Below are 23,896 nucleotides of genomic sequence, written 5' to 3'. Positions count from 1 at the left end.
ACGTGGGAGTGTTAGAAACCTGCCAGCTTGGCCACAGGGCTCATTTTGCTTTATGTGCAGAGCTGCATGTGACCAAAAGTCATAGAATCATAGAATCACCAGGTTGGAAAAGACCCACCGGATCATCAAGTCCAACCATTCCCATCAGTCACTAACCCATGTCCCTCAGCACCTCGTCCACCCGTCCCTTAAACCCCTCCAGGGAAGGTGACTCAACCCCATCCCTGGGCAGCCTCTGCCAGGGACCAATGACCCTTTCTGTGAAAGGTTTTTTCCTAATGTTCAGCCTGAACCTCCCCTCGTGGAGCTTGAGGCCATTCCCTCTCGTCCTGTCCCCTGTCACTTGGGAGAAGAGCCCAGCTCCCTCCTCTCCACAACCTCCTTTCAGGTAGTTGGAGAGAGCAATGAGGTCTCCCCTCAGCCTCCTCTTCTCCAGGCTAAACACCCCCAGCTCTCTCAGCCGCTCCTCATAAGGCCTGTTCTCCAGCCCCTTCACCAGCTTCGTTGCTCTTCTCTGGACTCGTTCCAGAGCCTCAACATCCTTCTTGTGGTGAGGGGCCCAGAACTGAACACAGGATTCGAGGAGCGGTCTCACCAGTGCCGAGTCCAGAGGGAGAAGAACCTCCCTGGACCTGCTGGTCACGCCGTGTCTGATCCAAGCCAAGATGCCATTGGCCAAGTCGTGTCAGGAGAGAGGGCTCCCTCCTGGTTAAACAGGCAGCGCGCTGCTCCCCAGCATCTTCTCTCCCTACCTACCACTTCATCCCGCTGTGCAGGGCCGGTGGCCAGGGTGGTGGGTACGGCTGTGGTGGATCAGCTCCAGTGGGCAGAGCAACCGGCTGTCTTTTTCCGTTGTTCCTTCCCTTGGTTGGAAAGTATTTGGAGCGATCCTGTCTGCGCTGACATTTTGCAGGTCTGTGGGAATGGAAACCTGCACGCTTTGAGTGCCCTCGTGTTTACACTGCAAACTCAGCAACCGTCCTGCTACCGACCTGGTGCTGCTCTGACGGCAGGAGAGCCGCCTGAGCCCGGGTGCGGGTGGCTCGATCTCCCTGCCTCGCCCAGAGCCGCAGCGAGCGCCTGCGCTCCAGCCACGGGCAGCGCCTTGGGGCCTGCAGAGGAGGCTTTTGTGCAGAGCGTCCCGTGCAGGTGAGTTACAGGCTGTTAGCAGGACGACCTCCCGCTAGCTCTGGTGTTTCCATGAAGCACTTTGGGGATGCAGCGTTTCTCGCTGCTTCGATGCGGTTCCCCCTTTTACTGGAGAAACAGCATCTCTGCTGTACAAGGGCAGCTTCAAGATCTAAAAAGTTACTGCAGCTCTGCTGTGTCTGTGTGCTTCCCAGAACAGTCTGAGCTCTGGTACGTGCTTTATTTTGTCCTGTCAGACAGATGGACCGCAGTGCCATGCCCAGCAGCAGCACTGGAGCGTGTCTGTCACCAGGTTTCTTAACTTATCGTTTCTTTTTCTTTGCTCCACTTTTTAACTTTTTCCCTTTTTCGTTCTGCTTTAATAGCTGTTTCTCCCGCATCTTCTTGAGGCCCTTGTAGGGGCCAAGGTATCTGCGGACCATTGTACCTTTCCACCAGGCCTGCAGCTGGAAGAGAGAAAAAGATCTTTAGGGGACATCACTCACTGGGTGCCTGGTACAGCTCCATAGCCAGAGCCTCTCTCCTGCACTCCCTCCCCAGCTGCCGGAGGGAACCCCCAGCCCACGCAGCAGCAGCGGGGCCTGTGCTGGTTACACTGAGGGTATCCACGTCTGGGCCAAGAGCATCTGTTGCTGGTGGCAAAGGGGGTGAGCAGGGTAACTGCCCCGTGACCCTCCCCGTGTCGCCCATGCAGTGGGGCTGGTGCGATGAATACAGCCCCAGATCACTCAAGGAGACCGGCTTTTCCTTTATCGCTCCCTTCTCAAACCTGCAACCGGCTGCTGCCTTTGTGTCTGCCCCAGGGGAAAGGGACAGGCTCTATCAGTCCTTTGCTTGTGCCACCCCAAGCCATTTTCTGCCTGAGCAAAGCCTGGGACGCAAATCGTTAACGCCCAACTGCTGATGGAGCAGCTCTGCCTCAGCCCTCCTCCCCTTTACCTTCAGGATGCTCTTCAGCTCCAGGGCATCCTGCTCTAGTTTTCTTCTTTTAGCCTCCTTTTCCGCTCGGTCACTGATGATGGTTTCCTCAAACGTCAGGCACTGCAAGACAGCACAGAGGTGGCAGCAGCTGCATGAAAAACACCTCCCCTGCACTGCAGGGTTGGTCCTCGAGGACCACGGGGCCCAGCAGCTTGCCGAGGCAGGACAGGGCTCCCCTGGACCCTGGGGCAAGGAGTCTTCTGTGGCTGCCTACAGGCTCATCCCCATAACCTGCTCTTCCCAGCTGGGGCTGCTCTGACCCATGGGTCGCGGTGCTCCAAGGAGCTCCCGGGCAGCTCCAGGGTAGTGTAAACATGGACCTTCCTCCCCCACCTCCTTTATTTGATCTCTCCTGAATCCAGATGGCAAATGTTGCCTATTATCACCGTAACTCCTAAGGCACTGAGCGCTGCTGCCAAAGTGAACCCCCTCGGTGCCTGGCTGTAATTAACCCCCGAGCCTGCGCTGTCTGATGGCGTCTCAGGCAACAGATGGTGGTGGGAAGGACCCGTGCTCCCCCAGGCTAGGCAGCAGATGATCTCCAAACACACTTGGGACATAAGATTACGGTGTTCAGAGTGAAGAATGAGCCCACAAGCAGGGAAGTACCTAACACGGTCCCATCATCTCAGAGCCAGTGACAGTAAGGGATGATTACAAGTTAATTCCTTCTGGCTTTAAAACACCTCTTTTTTCCAGACACTTCTCCCTGCCCTGCGGTGCCTGCACAACTGTGATGAGAGCCCAGCAGTTAACCAAGAAACCAGTGTGGAGCAGGAATGGCTTTAACTGGAATCGGTTCCCTTATATAAGAGCACCGTGCAGCTGTGAAGGCGCCTGCAGGGAGGGATGGAGCTGCCGCTCCCAGTCTCGGCCTGGCGTACCCAAGTGTTGCTAGAAGGAGCAGATTTGTTCGGATTAACGAAACAAACTAAGGTGATGAATATTGATGGGATGGAACAGTGTCTTTGCACTTCGCAAAGGCTGTCGATAGCTCTCTGCTATTTGAAAATAGCTGTAGGGGAAATACCATCATCTCTCCTCAATGTCACAGGTGGCAAATAGAAAATGACTACTTGGGCCCTGCTTTCCCAGGACCAGTGCATATAATCACACCCTGCACCTCAAGATTACTGGTTGTGGTTTTGTTCCCATGGTCCTGCTTCCTTAACAGGAGTAGGAAAAAGCCAGGAGGCAGTTTTGCATGGCTGAGCACTGAGATGCTGCTGCTGCCTTACCTCCTTGGCGATTCTCTGCATTATTTCCAAGTTGTTTGCCTTTGATGCCTTCAGGTCATCCAGTTCCTTCTCTTTAGCATCCATGTCATTTTCATACTTGTCTACCCAGTGTTCCAGCTTCTCTTCCACAATCTGCATGGGGATAGAGGGGTGCTTAGCACGGTACAAAGAGTGTGCAGGGGCAAGGTTTGCTGCTGCTATCTGGCCTGCTTTCAGGATGGTGGTAGGAGCCCTATACATTTTGTGTGGTCAAAGTTTCCTTCCTAAACCTTGAAAGGATCAGGCCCCTAGGACCAGTGATTAACTGGTGGCTGCCAGGCTCCTCGCTGGGGTTCACCACGAAGCCCCAGCACTGGATTCAAGGTGAAGAGAGACTGGGTTGCGCTTTCAGAGAGGCATGAAGAATGGAGAAGCACTGAGGTTAGTTTTGTGCGCAGTCAATCCTAGTGAAGTAAATGCAACCAGAAACCATTTTCTGTGTGTATACAGGGGAAGGGGGGAGTTAAATGGAATTTGATAGTGAGAAAGCTTTTATCCTCTGCCTGACTCCCTGCCCCCTTTCTGGATTAAACTCGGTGCACCAAGAATAAGGTCCCAGGGGACAGCACTTCGTGCTATTTCAGGTTGTGATCTTGGCTTTGTCTTGCCTGTGAATAGGAGGGCAGGTGTTTTTGAAACAGTCACCCAGCTGACTTCCTCCCATTCACCAATAACGTCTCCATAGCAACAACCATGACTGCTTCCATGGAAAAATCATCTGAGGAAAAGCATCAATCTCATTACGGCATCACAGCTGGACACACAAGGGAGATGGAGGGCATGGTCACCTTCTTCTCTGTGGGCCCCTATAGAGCCACCAGCTGCTGCCCAAGTACAGTGAGGCTTGCACTTTGCCTTCTGGTAGAGGTCAAATAGGCTGCAGCTTGTAGGTGGAAAGTGCCTCGCTATGAAGCCTTGATCAGACTAAAGTTCTGCTATATAGAGGACACCATTTCATTGCTCTAGAGCTACAGCACTTTCTTGCACTCAGATTACATTTTTAAAAATCATTATTCTCTATTAAATAATTCCCTGCAGGCAGTGGTATGGGTTTTCTTCCAGTCATATTGCTCATAAGACGCCTTCCAGTGTTATTGTACTGGGCACTGCTCTTAATAGGAAAGCTTTGAACTTCTGGATCAACAGCACAAGGATACTGATGGTGGTGTGCTGCTGAAACTGGGTACAATAATCGTGAGGTGGTAATTATCCAACCCTGATTCTTCCTCAGAACAAGGCAAAACTGGGCTAGCAGTTTGTGTCATTTCCTTCTCAGTGCCCCCTCTCTGCAGCACTTGGGGCTGTGAGGGTGTTGCTCTCACTTTGTGCAGCAGGGCTCTTTGCTGAGTCGCTGGGAGCCCCAGCTACTGCCAAGGAAAGTCCAAACAAAGTCCCAATTAGCTGAATACAGCTGCGGGAGGAAAAACTCCTAACACCTGAATAAACAACCCCAATCATTACATGAAGTCTAATTTTAAGGAAATGTATCTAAATATAGCAAATACCAAGTCTGTCAGAGCTGTGTTATCTAAGGATCCAGCAAGCAGTCATTCAAACAGCAGCAATCATGAACCTGTAAACCTGAGGGAACAATGACTGGTTTTCTTTAGGCATTGATTGGTGATATTATGCTTATCGGTTGCTATCTTAAGCTTTAGCAGAAAGTCACACGAACCTTATAGCGGTTTCTGAGGAAATTTTGAGTCTCCGTGTGGACTCGATTCTCCTCCTCAGTTTCTCTCCTCAACTTCTGTGATCGGTGCAGACAGAAAACATGAGAGACAGTGTTAGCGCATACGTGCATGCACACGTGCTGCCAGAAGCTGAGCTGGTGAGCAGGCATGCAGAAGCTCTGGGTAGTCCACAAACATTTTTCCCGGTGACAAAAATAACTGAGGCAATCCTTGCCCCTGGGCCATCCATGAGAAAGGGACAACTAGATCAGACCTTGATCAGTCAAAAAAAATGCTTGCAGACCCAGAGCAATTTTCTAGTCCAATTCACCTTGCAGCCACGCAAACAGCTCTATCAGCGTAACATGCTGTGGGCAATGCTGGGAGCTCAGGCCGCTTACGTTGCTAAACAGCATTCTAACGACACCCTTTGGACACAGTTATAGGCACGTTTCTCTGACAATATTAGTTTAAGCAGTCCCTGCCTCCAGCCATCGTCTCCTGCAGCCATGCCAATCATGCTGTTACTGCTTGCAGGACACACAGAGAAGTGAAAGATCTATAATCTGGACGAGTTTCCTAATCCAGTTCAAACAGTTGTGTTGGTGGCTGTGGCAGAGAAGAGACGAGGCATTTGAGGAGCAAGGGAGGGGTCTTTCCTTACTAGCTGACGTGCCTCCCAGTAGGGCCCATGGGGAAGGATTTAACCTGAATTTCCTTGTCCAGGACATCCTCTGCATTCCTGCACTTCTTCTGAGTTTGGTAGACCTGGATGTCTGTGCTTTTCTTCATGTAGCGTCTCTCCATGTCTGTTTTGGCCTTCATCTCCTGAAGCTCGTCTTTGAGATAAGCAATCATATCATCTCGGTTCTAGTGGAGGAGGCAGAAGAAGCACAAAAATGAGCTTGGAGACTGAGGTCAATTCACTGTCCCTTAATCTTGCCACTCCCCAACAGTCAGAAGACACAAGGCTATAGACTTCACACTTTCCCTGAATGTTGCTCCATTTCAGCCTCTGCTTCAAAGGGAAGTTTGATTTGTAAACTATACAGGAGGCAATAAACCCATCAGTGAGGAGTGATTACCTCTGGAGAGGGTGGAGCGATGAATGGAGTGGGACAAGAAACTAGGCTTTCTGGTCTCTAATCCAGGAATGGATTCACTCATGCTTTTTATGAGCATGAAAGAAGCCAAATCATTTCAACTGCTTAAAGTTAGGCTTTAGTGACCTCTAGGATTAGGCCATCTCAGTGAGTAAGCATCTGTAAGAGGAGGATAACAGCTCAGCGCCACATGAATGAAAGTTTTATCTATTAAAGTTTACTCTGTTCCTTGGATTCATTTTTTTTTCTACTTAGGCAGCAACTGTATAAACACAACCTTAGGAACAGGTGAAAATCTAATCTTGTCTCACTGATATGTTTAAACAGCTCTTTCTTGAAATCTTACCAGGTAGATGGTGCCCACTTTGTTACAAAAGCATGCACCCAGGGTGAGGAAGAAGTGCCAAGAAAAAGATGGTTGTGAGCTCCCAGCATCTGCCCATGCCTTGTTTTGCAATGGAGCTGAGCTTCCCTGCAGGAATTCTGTCCCAGTTGTTCTCCCATGGGCAAGAATCCTGAGCCAATGTACCCCATTTGTCTGGCTTTCAGAGCACACTCTGGAAGCAAAGTACATTTGTTTGAGTTGGGTTTGTTGTTCTGTTTACTCCTTTTTAATGAATTCCTTTGAGTAACAGTTAAAAGTCCATTAATCTGAGACTGGAGCATGGAGGAACCTCCTGCAAAATGAAAAAAAACCTCTAGACTTTTGTATTAAGAGTTAAAATGGAGGAACCTCCTGCAAAATGAAAAAAACCTCTAGACTTTTGTATTAAGAGTTAAAATGGTTATCAAAGTCTCCTGTGCAATTACACAAGATCGGTCTTAATGGCTCTGGTTTGGCGCCCGATTGCTCCATTACAGCCTTTCTCTTTGCTTTCTTGCCACGCTATGACTGGTTTGATATTCATCAGCCAAACCTTGCAGCTGAAGATGAAACACCAAAGTGCTGGCATTTAAAGGTTTTGAAGCCCACATATCTTGTCTCTGAAGCACTCTTGCATTCCTTAGCTGTGTAAACATGGAAAAATGCCACAGGAAGAAGCCAGCTCAATAGAGCTGTGTTTAAAAGCCAATGCAGCGTGACTCATTTGGAAGAGGTTTCCTTATAAGAAGAGTTTGGAACGGTTAAAAGGAAAATCCTTCCATCTGCTCCCCTTGTGGGACATAGTTAGGAAGAGTAAAGTATATTTATAAGACTCAGGACAACTTAGGGACCTTGGCTGATGCCGTTTTGTGGGTTTAAAAATCGTGCATTCCCGTTATTTTGAATGTTTCCAACATTAGATTTTATTTTATGACTCCACCATCACATGACTGCAGACAGCTACAGACGTGACCCGTTTGAGCCCTATTAAGGTTTCTGGTAATGACCTTTATTGGACAAGAGTGGTGACTGTGCCACTGTTTTTGAGGTTGTTTTCTTGTATCATGGAGGAATTGTGTCTAAACTGAGGGGCTGGCAGAGAGACTGGGGAGATGCTAATGAAGACCACCAATTTTTTTGTGGCACGGAGGCTGAGCAAAGCCAAGCACTGCTGGTGTCGGGGTATTACTTCTATCTGCTAGGATCTGCAAACAGGACAGAAAAGAAGGGTTCATCCCAGGTTACAAAGTATCCAAGAGCTTGTGCAGAGCATGAATGCTTCACCAGGTTATTTTCTTTTTCATTTCATATTTTAGCAAAGTAAATTGAAAAGTGCTTTTGATTCCAGCACTCTGGACCTCAGCCGGGGTGGGAGCCTATCCGCTCTGTTATTTTTCTTTGCTGCATGGCATATTTGTGGTTTGGATTTGGGCTGTGGTGTTGTAAAACATCTTCTTTAGAGGTAGGGAGTCTGGGGGCTTGATTACACAATCCAAAGCAGACAGGAAGTGAAATGCAAAAGCCTAGGGGTGGTTTACAACAATGCATTTGCTTGGAGAGGAAAAGTGGTCTGCAAGCACGTGGGCAGCTACTGGACCTGGTGCTGCAGAACTGGGCACCTTCAGCATTAGGCTGCAGGTAGTAAACGCAGCAGTCAATGCCCACAGCCTGTTGGCACCATCTGCTGTTCCCTGAACTTCAGAGGCGGGCACTGGGAAAACGAGTTAATATAGTGTTTGTTCATTCTGGTTTATCATAGCAAAGGACCCAGCCAGGACACAGCGCGCTTTCATAGTTAATGCAGTACACCTCTGGGCTGCTTATTTGGGATGACTTCAGCACTGAATCTGCCAAACTAAAGATATAAAATCATACCTCATGTCCAAAAGTATCACAAAACTGGCAGAGACCAAGATCAAACCACAGGAAATAGTCGTCAAGAGCCAGTCTGCTTCGCAAGCAGGTAAACAAGCTGTTTTTCTCTGATCTCTCAGCTCGCAGACATCAGCTCAGAGGCCTCTCTGCTGCTGTTATCTGGTGCCATAGGAGTCTGCCCCACAGATGCAGTTTGGCTGCAAAAGCAACTGCACTTGAGAGGTTATGCACACTCCTGTGTTTTCATTTACTTTGACTGATCTCTCTTGCCGGTGCCAGATCTCTCAGCTCTTCCCAGCAATCAGTATTTACAGTCATTTAAAATACAGCTGGTTACAAAAATAGCAAACAGGAGCAAAGAGTCTGAGGAATTCCTCAAGCAGCTGGATAACCCCCTGCCGCCAGCAGCACACCCACCATTTGGCAGGCGCTCGAAGTGGGCAGGGAAGCGGGTGCTGTGCTACGTGCCGGCAGAGAACCTGCTGCCTGCCTCTTCACTGAGTGTATGTGACCTCAAATCTTTCCACTAGCAGCTGTGCTCTCTCAGCTTGCAAAGCCTGAAGATATGCTTAGATCTCCACACCTGCTGCAGCCTGAACTTGCTTCCCCTGAAACCACAACGTGCAGCCCTACAGACACTTCAATAAGGCCATAGCCCGCATCTCTGTCCCGGCTGTCAGATGATCTCTGTGCTGCACACCCCCCAAGAAATGTCTCAGCCAAAAGGACAGCGGGCCTGAAAGGTCACCCAGCCTTGGTGTGACAGCTTCAGCAGCCCTCCACTAGCACATCTCCAACCTCAGCAACCGCAGGAGCGAGCTGTGTGAGGGGCAGTTTGCTGCTGGAGGGAGCAGACGTGTTGGCAGCAGCGCTCTTGTGGAAAGTCCTGTCCCTCTGGAGCCAGATTTGGATGTACTGTACCGGCTCCAGGTTCTGCTGAGCTGCCTCAGGGCTCTGCTGGCAGGGCAATGCAGTTGTCCAGGAGCTCAGGACCATTGCAAATCTGGCACTTCCTACTATAGTCGTCTGGTGCATTTCTCCAGTAGAAATATGCACCAGTGAGCGTGTATATGTGCTTAAAACATTCCCGCAGAGCACATCATTGATGCATTTGTCCTCCTGGGAGCGGATCAGGGAAGAAACATGACAGATTTTAGTTGCGCTGATTAGAGCACTAACAAGTGGAGCACTAAGAGCTGGGTGTGTTATGAGAGTCCACATAGAATAAAAGTTACAGACCTGCTTTCACTGTTACCGTGGTGCAAAGTCTTGGTTTTCTGTCTGGCATGCAGCCTGTAATATTACTGCTTGTTATAAAATCATATCGTGACTTGCACACACATATGGCACGAGCGTACCACAAAACCTACAGGACATAAAAAGTCCTTGGGTGAAAAACTATGCAGGAATTCTGAAGTTTACATTTCCTACATTTTTATGTTAAACTATACAATATTAACTTGTTTCAAAATCTGTGCAGGCTGCCATCACTTGTCCTGGAAAGTCAATGTTTTTATCCAAGCTAGAAAGTGAACACTGCAGCAGCAAACAAAACTCCTGGAGCCAAAGCAAAGCAGTTGGTGATGCTCTTGCACAGAGGGGTAAGAACAAAACTAGACTGTTCATTACCGCTCCTTTAGAGACATCGGTGCTTCCCAAGAGGAAAGAAAACAAAACAAATAAGAACATTTAGCATTTGATGTGTGTGCCATTAGAAAGAAAAATTAGCTGAGCAGGCTAATGCAGCATTAATTAGCATCTCATTAAGAGCTTGTAAGGCTGAAAATACAAACATACAAGCAACATGTGTGAAGCAAAGACCATGTTTTTCTGGTTCCATGATTAGATTTACTTGCTTTTGTTTTCTCATCCACCAGACTGGAGACAACCATGCAGGCTTTTGTCTACAGGTCTGTCCATTATTATTGTTCAAAGTACTCCAAAATCAGCAAGCTGTATTTTTTGTTTTAATTAGCTGGCAAGGTGACAATTCATGCAAGTGTCTGTAAAACTGCCTATGGGAAGATCCCATATGAAAAGAACAGAAATTATTCTCCCTTGGGAGACATAGTGAGACAGCATTATTTTTGGCACAGAAGAAAAGCAGTACTTGAAAGTAGTCTTGTCTTTGATTTGTTATCAAAGCTGAAACTATAAGGAAGCCCAGAAAAGGACTTTTAAGCTGGAAACTTAAAAACAAAATCCCAGGTTAATGCAGATCCCACCTGATGAGGCAAAAAGCAAGAACCAAATTAGCAGAAGGTGGCAAAAGAACATTGAGAAGAGCATCCTCTCAGCATGGGAGCTGCACACCTTCTATGACTGCAAGAGGCAGGAGAGCTGCAGGGCAGGACACAGAGAAGAAGCCTGACTGCACAGTGCCAGGACATTGCTGCTAGTGAGAGATGGGATGAACACAGCCCCCTGTACACCAGCCCTCAGGAAGGCATTAAACTAGAAGCAGAAATGTACACTGTGTGTACAGACACTGCGAGGTTTGAGGAGCATTACACAGGAGAACTACCTCATCACAGTCACTAGCCGGCGGAGTGAGAAAGCAGGAGCTTCCCAGAAGCCCAGAAGAGAGTCTGACTGAGAAGGGACAGTGCACAGATGCAAATGGACAACGTTTGACCCTGAGCCTGACAAATTACCCAGCTTATTTCATTTAACTGCCACACAGATGTCAAGGGGCCTTTGAGTTGTCCCACAGGTCCTGGAAATAGGCTCCCATATCATTTCCAGTGGCAGGAAGTAAACATGTATTGAAACATGCAGCTCCCCTTTTCAGTCCTGGCTGTGACCTCTACATCCTTTAGATGTTCTATTCACATCTGTAAGGAAAAAAATGGTTCATCCTTCATTTCTTTTTCAGTTCTCACAACTGTTCTTTCTTGGTTTGCCTCCTAACTTGCTAACTTTACATTTCCCCATGATTTCTCTTCTTTCTCCTCTCTGTTATGTCTACAATTTTTTTCAAGTGGTCTTTTCACTTTGCTACACTTCCCAGTGTACATTATGCATTTCCAGGATCTCCACTAGTAGATGAGTAATGACCTAAATCAATTTTCCCATCTTGTACATTCTTGCTTTTTTCTCTGCTGTTCTAATGTCTCCCCTGGGCCTCTGGTGTTTCAGCAGTTAGAGACAGCTGCATACAGTACTAGTGCCAAAAGATCCTCCATGTTCTTACAACTGTGCTGTATTTACAATTAAACTTTTCACTACACATGCACGCAGGCTGCCAAAACAAAACCTCATCTTTTATAAACTGTAGCCTACCAGTGTGTCAGTGGCTTAAAATTCTCTGTAACCAACTATATCCTGGCCTGATTACTGACTACTCCTTCCCAAAGACAAAATTCTGTGATACAATTCTTTCCTCAGATGCCCTTGCTGTTCTCTTGCTCAGTACTGAACCAAGTGTCAGATTCTTGCTCCTCCTTTCAGTCCTTGAATAGTTCTGACCTTGCCTGCCTTTGCTTGTTTTTCATCACACGCTCTCTCCTGTCTCAGCAGTGCTAGGCTACGTTTCCATGTTTCTGTATAGAACTGTATGTGCTTTTGCTTTAAAGCACACGAGCATAAAGTCTGAGCTGTCTGGTGAGCATCAAAGTGACCAGGGATTTGTCATTCAATTGATCTGCACTTGTGTAGCAAATCTGACATGACCAAAACGCCCCAGATTTGCTGTGCATGCACACACCATTTGCATGCTGCAGACACAAGGGCTGAAGCTTTCCAGAAAGATCGAGTTGACAGCGTATATGCAATAACATTGATCTGCCCTTGTATAGGACTTCCATGTCTGGGATTTTCTAACATCTGGAAGCCTAGAAAAAAAGACTGAAATCATGACATTTTCCCCAGACAAAATTGTAGGCAGAAAAATGGCATGCCCTTATGCCAGCTTCCTTTCTTTCTCACTCCCTCATCGTCACACTTTCTTCTGTGCTAGGCATCACGTCTGCATGAGTAAGTACGCAGAGACTTTGATACTGCTGTCTTCAGATAATCTCTTTCTTACTGACTGCAGATGTCTGTGCTTTGCCACTCCTAGCAATGGTTTTGGGGTATTCTGATTTGATCGTGGTCTCTCACCAGTTACAGCACTTTGAGCTCCCATTTGAAAATCACTGGTCACTGCTCTCAAAGTCCTGAACGGGCATATTCAGAATACAAATCTTTATTGAAATTATTCTGCTTCTATATATATGCCACACATCCTCTCATCTGAGTGCTAGTTCCTGGGCAACAGAGGAGAGCTTGCCAACGGGCTTCCCCCCTGGCATGATGCCTAGTGTTAGGTGATCTCACCTGAAGTTCTGTCTCGGTTTCTTTCTTGACAACTTGCAGCTGTTTCTTTAGTGCCTTTATCTCTTTTTTTCCTTCCTCCTCCCTGAAGAAAAATGGTAAAATACAATCACCTGAATACATAAAAAAAGACAAGCTGTTTACCAAGAAGGGGAGCTTCCTGTTTTCTGACTCATTGCAGCACCTAACTGAGCACTGGCCCACTCATCCTGCTCACTCAACAAGTTTCTAGCGGCTGAACTAAAAGCAGTGCACGCAAAAGCTTGACCTGCTTTTTCAGAACAGCACAAGGCAAACTCCTTCCTGTGGGTGAGCAGCAAAAAAGGCATCAATCTCTGAGCAGGGAGTCAGCACACCTGCAAGTCAGGAACAGAGGCTACTGAGCAAAGCCAGTGACTTGGTAAGTAAATCCTGAAAGAAGAGGTGCAGGGACCATGCAAGGAAGATGGGAAAGAAAGGGAGAATGAGCTGAGAACCAGAGGATGCTTTTGTTGAAAGCTTGGAGTCAACTTGACGATGATGCAGTTCCTGTAGCAGAGGAAAAAAGCCTATCATTGTGGGACAGTTTCTGCATTTCAGACAGAAGTCTCCCTGTTTCTGTGCAGAATGATGCCTCATCAGCAAACAGTGCCAGATTGTGTAAGTTTCATTATAGATATGGAATATGTTTTTTTCATATCAGACTTAAAATCTTTCAAAAACCACTGCCTCGGATTCTGAGATCCATGAAGGCATGAGTGGAGGCCAAAAGCTACAAAGTTGTTTACCTGTTTAAAACAAAACAGATGCAACAACGTTCTAGGTCTTGTTATCTTATTTCACTTGGAGTGCCCTTCTAGGCTTTTATGCTTATGATTTGATTTAAAGCCAGTAAATACTAGAGTTGGTACCTGAGGCTTTGTACCCAATCCCAACCTTACAATCAAGCATGTTTTCAGAGTCCTTAGGTGGGCATGATAAACAAAAGCACCTGGTAAGGAGTTCCAGTCTCACCGCAGACTGGTATATTGACACAAAGCCAGAGAAGTATATATTACAGTGAAAGACTGATCAAGTTCATGTCATGAAAACAATGTATAGTAGAACAGACAACACCGTGGTTAGACATGGTTGATAGAATGGAATGAAAAGGACTGTATCCTTTCCCGTTGCTATTTGTCTGCTCCTTTCCATGCTCCAGTATTGGATCGTTATTCCACAAGTACTTGCTGCTTTCGTTTTTGCATTATCTCCCTTCATGGATTAACAATAAATCCCTTGGGATTAGACAGTAGAAGAGTTGGGGTTTGTGCTTGAAATCCCACAGCTCACTAGAAGCTGGAAATTTGCACCAGAGGCAGACCTTGCAGCCACTGTTAGGGCTGTTCCAGTGAGTTGGACTCATGCACTCATAGTAGCTTTGCTGTCTACCCTAAATGATGGGCCTGAGCCCACAAAACAAAGTAGCTTTAAAATGGTCAAATATTCCTCTGGTGACTGCTGTTCTCTCTGACAGGCTGGGGATTGAACCAGAGCTTCCCATGCTAAAAAAATCTCCAAACCTCTAGAACACAGAAGTCTGAACTAAGGAAGCACCATTTTGAGCTGAGATTATAACAAATCTGTACCTTATCCGATCTGGGACAGCAGAGAATCTAGTGCTGTGGCTGGTGGTTTAGCCTTAAGTAAGAGAACTGTCTGTCACCATCTGTGCCAGCACGCTGCTACTGGGAAAAGGGAGCATATTAACATATGGGTCAGAGCAGATTCTCCTGAGCATCACATAACCTAAAGACCATATGTTGCTTGCATTGATTTGAGCAGATTCCATGCTGCACTGGCTTTCACTGGGGACAAGGAATTAAAGATCAGGGAGCTCCTACATCACATTATGATTTAATTGATATGGAGCAGTATTTGCATTGATGCAGATACTGGTGTCCACTGTGGTCAGAGCTCAGGCAATTCCTAGCTCAGATCAGTATTGGAACCATCAGTTATTTATTTCTGAAGGGGAAAGAAGTCCAGCTTGTAAAACAGAATAGTTCATGTGGAGAAAACAGAATCCTTTCTGTATTTGGGTTTGGGCTTTTGTTCCCCTTTTTAGCAAGTACTGAGTGGGAATGGGCTTTGGCTTTGAGCGTTTAAACAGAGAAGTACTGAACACAACACTGACCTGATGAGAGCATCATAAAACTTGCTCTTTTTTGCTTTCTCTCTCTCGTTAGCTTCTGTTAGGCTATTAAATGTTCCTGATTCCTGCAGCTTTTTCATAGTGGCTGTAATTATATCACTTGCATACTGCCTGCCAGGAAGAAAAGGATCACAACAGTAATTAATAGGTACTGGTAATACAGTATCTGCTACCTTTATCCACCATTGTTTACAGCTATAAAAAGGTAAGGAAATACAAGATCCCGTTTCTTTTCCTATGTCCCCTTAAACCCAGGAATGCTTCTCCCACCGTATCTGCTTCTTGCACATCTAGAGAACTCTGTATTAGTAATTGGTTGAAGTTTATAATTTGAAAGTTATATATTCAGCTGCCCTGAATGCTAGTCTAGGAAACAGCACGGAGGCACAAATGTATCCACGCTGTGCCAGGCAGTGCTGCCTCTACGTATCTGCTGAGGGATCCTGACTCCAGATACCAGAACATCAGCACTGGCATGGATTCCACCCAAGCAACCATCATCAACCGGGTAATATTTTGCAACAGCATTCAAAATAAACTGATTGTTATTACTTGGCATCCGGAGGCAAGCAAAGGCCAGACTAAATGTCCAATGAAGCAAGACCCCACTGCTCTCCTTAGAACTACTCCTGGACCATGACTGCAGTGCAGTACAGCAGCGATGGGAGAGTGGGAAGCTTGTGGGTTTGATTTCAAGAGACAGACTGAGAACTTTACAGCTCTGAGCATCCCTACAGCCATCATGTTTGTGCTTCACTCACCAGTCAGCCTGGATTTTTCCAAGGCTCTCTATGGACAGAACACTGTGTTTCTTGGCCCTGCTGGAAAGATGATGGACACTCTTCAAATCTTCAGTTTTTCCTCGCTGCTGCTTGTGTGCAATGCTTTTCAGAGATGTGGAGGTAACTGTTTCCCTACTCCCTTGCCTTGCTGACATAAGCTCTCGGTTGTTAATGTCCAGCTCCTTCTGAGTCTCTATGATTTCTTTAATTTCCTGGCTGCTGGTCTGAAAGGGAATAACAGAGACCTGCTTGCACACTGCACAGCAGAAATAAACCCAATGCGACATTATATAAAAGGAAGAAAAATTAATAATAAGCTAGAATGAAGCTATACTAAGAGCTGTTGATAGTATATGTTAACATTCTACAAAGAGCAGAAACATTTTTCTTGGTTAGCTTTGAGCACACAATGTAGGCTTATTAAAATTTATGGGATCAAAAGTCCTAACAATCTTTACCATATGAAAGCTTTTTTTTCTCCTCAGCTGCAGTTGAGCCCCTGGTTTCTTATTCTGTTCTCTGAAGGCACAGAGAACATATCATTCCTTCCTTCTTTGCAGCAGCTTTCGTGTACTGGAAGACTGTTAGCCTGTTTCCCCTCCACCTCCTCTCCATGTTAACCATTTCCCACTGCCTGCCACCATGACCTTTTCCTACAATATTATTACTATAAGAAGAGCTTAGATTTGTGCAAATAAGTGACAGGCATCAGCAATCTGCTTAGCTGTTTTTTGAGAAGATGACAGCAAAGCAATGAATTCAGAAAAGAAATTCAAAATATTAGCAGCTCTCTTCTACATGGAAAGGTATCTTGTGGCCATGTACAATTTTATTAAAAAAGAAAAAGGCCCAGAGAAGCAAAATAACACTAGAAAATGAGCTGAGGCCTTGTGTGCGCACCAGCAGAACTTCCAAGAAGTCACTTGTCAAGCGAGGTTCCGTTACTGGTCTGCGACGCTGCTGCTGTCCCCACTCTGTGGGAAGAGTGCACAGGGCACTGGAAGAGGCTGCTTCTTTCTGAGTATCTTGGCCATCTCTGGATTGGATGAATCAGGCTCTAGCAGTGCCTGACTCACCCCTGACTACAGATGGAGTCTAGGTGACTGCATGCTTAATTTTTGAACAGTTAAATTTACATTAAATGAATCGCATGCAAAGTATACAGAGACCAACAAAAATTACATAGTTAATTAGAAAAAAAAGGTTTAAGTAGTTTGTTGGTGATCACTGTACTTCAGAAAGAACCAATTTTGGCAAACAAATTCCTTTAATATCATGTAGATTTTATGAATGTTCTGACTTTTTTAGTGTCTGGGAAAGTTCAAGACAGGCTGTAGCTGAGTTGTCTGTAAACAGTAGGGACTTACACACTCGTAATTACCGAGTAATTATGGAAGAGCATGGAGTTTTTAAACTGCAGTTATTAACATCCGTGTAGTCTGTTTACTCTTTGCTAGGCTTTTGCCCCAAATTCAGCAAATAGAGAGGCTGCCTTCATTTGGGGGATGTGCCGCATGAAGCAGCATGCAAGAGTCCCCAACTTTGAAAATCAATGAGGTGCTGGCCAACACTGTGATTAATCCTCTCAGTAATGTCATCGACTTTGAAAATGTCATTGATTTGTTTGACTGACAGAGCTCAAGGGTGCTTTGAAAACAAGGTCTTCTACAAATACAATGATAACAGCCAAATGTAAACTGAGAAGCAGGGAGGAGTAGCAAATTACAGAGCAACAAAGTTAACAAGTAGCTTCACTATGCCATTTTCTTGTTTCTAAATCGTTTCCTTCTCATTTTTGCATCTTTAAGAACACAAGCAGAGTTTGTAGTCTGTGAGAAAACTGTGTTTGAAGAAATGGCTTGGTAAAAATGAGCATTTATGATTGAAGAGAAAAGCTAAAGTGTTTTCCCTATAATTTAGGTGTACCTTTAGTAGGTCTATCAACTAGAGCCTGTGTGTCTGAAGAACAACTCCTACTGTCCTACAGATATGCTCTTTCTCTGTGCTTTTGCTGCTGGCACATAAGAGGTTTCCCACCTAGCTTTGTGAGGGAGAAGCAGCCTCTGGAAACGCAGGACTCTCTGAAGGGGAGGAGTGCCCTCTATTGCACAGTCTCAGCATCCTTCATGCCCTGAAATGCAGCTCCTGCGGCTTTGCAATGGATTTTTTTGAAAAGAAGGCAGTATGGAAACATGTAGACCATTAGTAATTAGCTGATTTCTAATAGGCATATTGATTTACCTTCCTCTTGGAGTGAACAGCATTAGATCTGAAAACTCAGATCCCAGTTCTTATTTCCACCCTGGTTGCACACTTTTTTCTTTTTTTTTTTTTGAGCTCTTCTTTACAAAAAGAGTTTCAAACCTGCTTCAACTTGAAACAGCCTGCTATGTCACTTACAATATATGACAACAGCCCTTAGAACCATTTACCCCTCAGGATGGTCCTGTGCTGTTACTTATGTCTCTCAACTACCAGAAATATCACACCACCTTCCTCCACAGCAAGAGATCTCTGGCTGAGCATCAGGGCTTCTCCTTTGTTCTTTGTGTCTCTGCCCAAACCCTCTTAGTTATGATGCCTATTAGAAATCAGCTAATTAATAATGGTCTTCGAGAATGTGTAGTTACTAATATATGTTGAAGCGGAATCTTTCTCAATTCATTGTCTATGGGGACTAAAGAAACTTTAGTGTGGATTTAAAAAGTATAGGATTACCCTGGGATTGAGTATTTTCAAATATCCTATTTGTTTGTGGTTTTAAAACAGCTGTCTGTCTAGATAAGAACCTAGATATGATTTGTGTCCTTTCCCCTAATCCTTTGCTTGTCATCTAACCACCAAGTTTTTAAAACTACAAGCCCAGGATCCTGATCTTGGGTCAGTAGGTTCCTGTGCACAAAGGCTTCTCAGTCGTGCTGAAGTGTAAGTATTAAAATCATTCATCCAAGCACTTTTACTGTGCTTGTTCACCAAAGTGTCATGGAGCACTCAGCAGCGAAAAAGTCTGAGTTGATTCTTAAAAAACTCTGGTAGGAGACATAAAACCAAGACAAGGGGAGGGGGAAGTGGGAAGGGGAACACAGTATTTTTTTTCTTTTTTTAAGCAGAGAAGATAGAGGCACATACATGTCTGAGGTCTGTTTTGCCCTTATATGAAACCGGCATGATGCATCCAAGAATCGACAGCTGATCGACACAATTCTCCAGCACAGCAGTAAACAGCAGAGCTTCCAGATGAGCGATTTTTTCCATTTCTTTAGTCTCTGTGTTCTTGCTAAGCAGCACAAAGACAAAAGATACCAATGAGAAGGATGCTGTGGTGTTAGTAACATAAATAACAGCAGTTTAAACTAAAAATAGACCTGACGTAGCCTGATTTGCAGCCTTTCATATACTTCCCTAGCTTTGTTTATAGCCTTTCATACACTGTTTATAAGAGGAGCCATGCTCTGTTGATGGTTGCATTCAGGGGCAGTGGGAATGTTTAGCTTTCACAAAATAAAGTAGGTCCTGTCCCTCCTACAGCAGATCTGGGTAGATAAGCTGAGAAGGGAATGGAGATGGAAGGCACAAATGGGTGAGGTGACCTCACCATTTAGTTCAAGCAGGAGTAATGTTTCATGATGGACTTTATTCTTTGGGAAACAATGAAATGAAAGTGCCTTTTTAAAAGAAAAAAGGATAAATCCACATGTGTTATAAAATCTCAGATGGTGAAACTTCCTGCTGTAATCACTCCTTGTTATTAGTGTGTAGCCTTAGTACTTCTATCATCCCAATCTCCTCAGCAGGAATTGTTAACACCTTAAGATGCTGAAAGTCAAAGGAGAACCAAAATCTGGACTAAGTAAACTATCTTTAACATTCCGTGTTCTGTTATTTTAAATTTCATTTCAAATGTGCAACTGCTCTGATGTGTGCTTAACCATCCCTTTGCCTCACTTACAGATGAACTATTAAGAAGGCATGTCTACAGAATGGTGGAAATTCACTATTAATCCAAGTGAAATTGGTCCATTTAGAAAACCGCATGAGAACACCTCCATAACAATGGAGAAATTCTCTGAGATTTTTAATATGTTTATATTTCCATATATTCGTTTTTTGATGTCCCTGTCTCTTGCAGTAAATTGTTTAATGCAACACATTGAAATTCTCTGTAACAGGACACGGCTCTCCTCGTGCATAAGACTACAACTAGAAAGCCGAGTGTGCAAGCAGCAGTCTTTTTCATGACACCTACATGCATAGTCAATGAGACCGGAATATTGCTCCGTTCAGCTTAGACCCTTTTCTCCACTGAACTGAACAATAACTCAGAATGCAAGACTACCAGGTGCACAGCCTTCTATTGAAGATTTTCACAAGAATTTCTGCTATGAGTTCAGGAGCCTAGGGTGGAAGAGAGAGTTCAGGGGTGGCACGACTCCAGTGCTATGAACTATAAATAATGCAAAGTGATAGGATGTAGTAGGACCGGTATTTTCAGCAGGTATGAAGAACTATGAGTGCTGCTGGATAAGGCATCAGTTAACCTCAGATAAGACGTGGTGCACCTTTCTCGTCATTTGTGTTAAAAATAATGCACAAATACAGAAGACGACCAGTGGGGCAACTGTGGGGATAAAAATACTGTTTTACAAGAGGTTAAAGGAATTGAGGACTGCGACTACTCTCTGTAAATACACATGAAAAGCAGATATCGGGGAGAAACAGAGCTATTTAAGTTAAAGGATAATACTAGACCAGGGTCAAAGAGTGTAATTTGTAATTATGATAAAGTTTCTAACTTCTGGATGGATGAAGATAGAGAAAAGCCTTTCAGATGAGATAATGGTAGAGGCACCCTAAATTGTTTCAAGAAGCTTGCTTAAATCATGGCAGAAAAGATGGCAGCAAAGGAGTGATGCTGACCATTATTAATATGTTTACTATCCTTCTTGTACTATTTATCCTTTCTTTTAATTATAAAAAAAAGTTGCTATAGCTTGAGATGGGAATCTGGTAATATAATGAATAAATAAATTGCTACTAATTTGTAAAATAAACTGAAAACATTGCTTTTCCTGTCTTTTCAACGTTGGAATCAACGACAGGAGCACAGATGTACAGATCAAGTACTTTTATACAGAGAAAGTTAGACAATGCCTCCTCCCATTCAACATGCACTAATGACGCATTTTTAAATGTTTTATTCATTTAAATGTTTTACTACTTTTTTAAGAAATCTATGATCCATATTTGGAGTCCAAACAACATAAGAATAATCTATTACATGTGGAATCCTAATGCTACAAATAGGGTGAAAAAAAGCTTTGTTGTGTGACAGCTGTGATAGGTGATTACAAGAGTTCCTGAAAGAAGAAATAACACTTGCAGCTCTCATAGGAAAATGTGACTTATTTGGAAACAAAGGAGAATGCAATAGCTTTTCCTTTCTCATGAGCAACTTCTGTTCCAGAGAAAATTAACTCAAGATATTAATGTGCACCAAGAAAGCTCACAGCTGGAATGTTTCTCCACAGCCTGCTGGTTTGCCCTCCTATATATCTCCTCTCAGAACCACGTGCTCACTCAGCAGATGCATGTGCCAAGCTGGTACACTCTGGGCTTATGTGGACTTGGAAGTGAGAAGGAAACCGCTGTCTGGGGCATTAAGAAACACTGCAAACCGTGAGCTGCTCTCCCTGGAGTTAAGCGTTAACGCGGTGCCCATAGACCATCCTGATGCAGCTATTGGCATCGACCTTAATCACTGCACTTGGCTGAACTCCTCCATTAAACTCTATTAATAAAAAAAAAAAAAGAGGTATGTGAAGGATTCAGCTTCCCCCCAAGTTTAGGCTGACATTCTTTCCCTGCTGATCTAAAGGGAAAGAAAAATATATCAAGAAATAATTTCTAAACCAGCTGTATAAAAGGTCTGGCTTCCTATTCCTTCGAGGATTGCAACTGCCTCTGCTGTGTGAGAGTCCTGTATGTGCAGTTCTCCCATCCTGCTGCCAATAAATTAAAACAGCTTCAAAAGCAGAATTTTTTGCAGCATTCCTTTTAGACACTTAAGAAGATTCTGGTGAATTCCAGTGAGAAAACTCAAAGCTGAGAATGTCATATCTCCTTTAGCTCTGAGTTGCAAATTGGCAAAGAGAGATTCTGGATCTCCACAGTGGCAGGGATTTAAATAAAAAAATACCTTTGTTTTACCCTAAAAATGTCTCTTGGGCAAGCAAAATATTTGTGGCCTTACAAAACTCTGCACACCATTACAAGTGCTAGGAAATAAATTGCTCATTTGGGAAAAGGAAAAAGAAGAAGAAAAAAGAGAAAGAGAAAAAAAGAAAAGGAAACCTTGATAAGCTGAAGTAACATGGCTTTTGGCTTAAAAGCGGAATTTAGATTTCCTCCTGACTGTAGAGAAACTCTTTCCTCTCCAACTCTCTGGAGCTGCAGTGATGAGAACCCAGGAGAACTGACAGCAGGAATAAAGACATGGTGCTACTTTTAGCTGTATCTCCTATATGGGACTAAATCTGTGTGGGACAGGAAAACCTAAGATTTAGGGAGCGTTTATTGGCTGTGGCATCTCTATTGCTGGGAAACAGGGTTCTGTCAGGTCGCTTATTCTCCTTAGAGCGGGGATTTTGTCCTCTGATCAGAAAGGTTCCTAGTATACATGCTAGTAGATTACTGCTAACTGGGTAGATTACTGAGAGTTGCTTTGCTTTCTACCTCTTCCTTAAAGGAGCAGCCAACAGAAAAATTTGGGTGATTCATAATATTCCATCCCTTCTCTGCTGCTACTTCTTAATCATTTCATCTCTCTTAAAAAAGCCTCTGCCTATACACACTGACAAGATACCGAGTGCTTCTGCCTTGGCCCAGCGAAGAACAGATAGGTTCAGTTCTCCTCCTGGATTGGGATCCAATTCCTTAGTCCAGGTTGAAGCTATCTAAGCTCAGCTTGTGACAAGACGACAGTAGATCGCGTTTCTGAGATCCAATTCTTAGTAAAAGCACTCTGGGTGCACTTTCACGGTTGGACCACATTATAGTTCTGGGCCCCTCACCACAAGAAGGATGTTGAGGCTCTGGAGCGAGTCCAGAGAAGAGCAACAAAGCTGGTGAGGGGGCTGGAGAGCAGGTCTTATGAGGAACGGCTGAGAGAGCTGGGGGTGTTTAGCCTGGAGAAGAGGAGGCTGAGGGGAGACCTCATTGCTCTCTGCAACTCCCTGAAAGGAGGTTGTGGAGAGGAGGGAGCTGGGCTCTTCTCCCAAGTGACAGGGGACAGGACGAGAGGGAATGGCCTCAAGCTCCACCAGGGGAGGTTTAGGCTGGACATTAGGAAAAAATTCTTCACAGAAAGGGTCATTGGGCACTGGCAGAGGCTGCCCAGGGAGGGGGTTGAGTCACCTTCCCTGGAGGGGTTTAAGGGACGGGTGGATGAGGTGCTGAGGGACATGGGTTAGTGATTGATAGGAATGGTTGGACTCGATGATCTGGTGGGTCTCTTCCAACCTGGTTATTCTATGATTCTATGATTCTATGGTTGGACTCGATGATCCAGCGATTCCAACCTAGTGATTCTGTGATTCTGCTTAAGATACTCGGGAACAAAGTTGCAGCGAGAGTCAGGAGGGACGGGGAACATTTTGCACTGGAGTAAGTTCCTGGGTCGGTTACAGCGCTCTGAAAACGCATCTGGATTTCTGGCTGTGAGAGAGAAGAGACGGGAGCCACGAGTGGGAGATCCCGACTGGGGAAACGGGTGACAACGCGCTCCCACCTGCTCGTATTCAGGAAAACGGGGAACGTGAGACCTCACTGCAGGGATCTGGAGGTTAAAACACGAGTTTTCTGTCACCGACGGGACACCGGGAGCGCCGTGAATGAGGAGGCGATTCCCGAATTGCGGGCGAGCAGGGGCAGAGCCGCCGGTAGCCCCAGAGTCCCGGCCTGAGTCCCCTGCCGCCGGTGCCCGCCCGCCACGACCACCCCCCCGGCTTCCTCCGCCCCAGTCCGGGGCTGCCGCGGCGGTACCGGTGCCGTTTCCCCCCACCCCGGTGCCGGTTCTCCCGGTGCCGGGCCCGGCGCGGCGCCTCTCACCGTGAGGCCGACTCTCCCGTCTCCATGGCGACCGCGACGCCGCGGGGTCCTCGCGGGGCTGCCCCGGGCGGTGCCTGCGCGGAGGGGCCGAGGCCGCCG

At 45.5% G+C, this 23,896-nt stretch overlaps 1 protein-coding gene across 3 annotated transcripts; it reads right to left on the bottom strand.

Annotated features, from left to right (window-relative positions):
• Positions 1–1,369: 1,369 nt before the first annotated feature.
• Positions 1,370–23,894, bottom strand: IQCG (IQ motif containing G). 3 transcript variants are annotated; one of them, XM_069864695.1, is made up of 10 exons: positions 23,798–23,894; positions 18,821–18,968; positions 15,671–15,915; positions 14,892–15,020; positions 12,740–12,821; positions 5,789–5,950; positions 5,083–5,157; positions 3,369–3,500; positions 2,089–2,190; positions 1,370–1,595 (listed from the first exon to the last, which is right to left on the bottom strand). In XM_069864695.1, the coding sequence occupies exons 1-10, from the start codon at positions 23,821–23,823 to the stop codon at positions 1,452–1,454; spliced, it is 1,245 nt and encodes a 414-aa protein (XP_069720796.1). In that variant the 5' UTR covers positions 23,824–23,894; the 3' UTR covers positions 1,370–1,451. The 3 variants fall into 3 exon arrangements, with proteins under 3 accessions (XP_069720796.1, XP_069720798.1, XP_069720799.1); XM_069864697.1 differs by lacking the exon at positions 23,798–23,894 and adding an exon at positions 23,478–23,550; XM_069864698.1 differs by lacking the exon at positions 5,083–5,157.
• Positions 23,895–23,896: the final 2 nt, after the last annotated feature.

This window comes from Phaenicophaeus curvirostris, chromosome 10, assembly GCF_032191515.1.
Source record: "Phaenicophaeus curvirostris isolate KB17595 chromosome 10, BPBGC_Pcur_1.0, whole genome shotgun sequence".
Taxonomy (NCBI): domain Eukaryota; kingdom Metazoa; phylum Chordata; class Aves; order Cuculiformes; family Cuculidae; genus Phaenicophaeus; species Phaenicophaeus curvirostris.
Note: the sequence above shows the minus strand (reverse complement) of the source record. Positions and strands in the feature narration are given on the sequence as shown.

Bases quoted from the DNA above. Each gene is read 5' to 3' on its own strand.
- IQCG (XM_069864695.1), bottom strand. From the start codon at position 23,823: ATGGAGACGGGAGAGTCGGCCTCACG. The intron at 15,021-15,670 runs GTGAGTGAAGCA...TCTTCCTGGCAG, and splicing joins GGAAAAATCCAGGCTGACTG to GCAGTATGCAAGTGATATAA. The intron at 1,596-2,088 runs GTAAAGGGGAGG...TCTCTCTTCCAG, and splicing joins AGCTGAAGAGCATCCTGAAG to CTGCAGGCCTGGTGGAAAGG.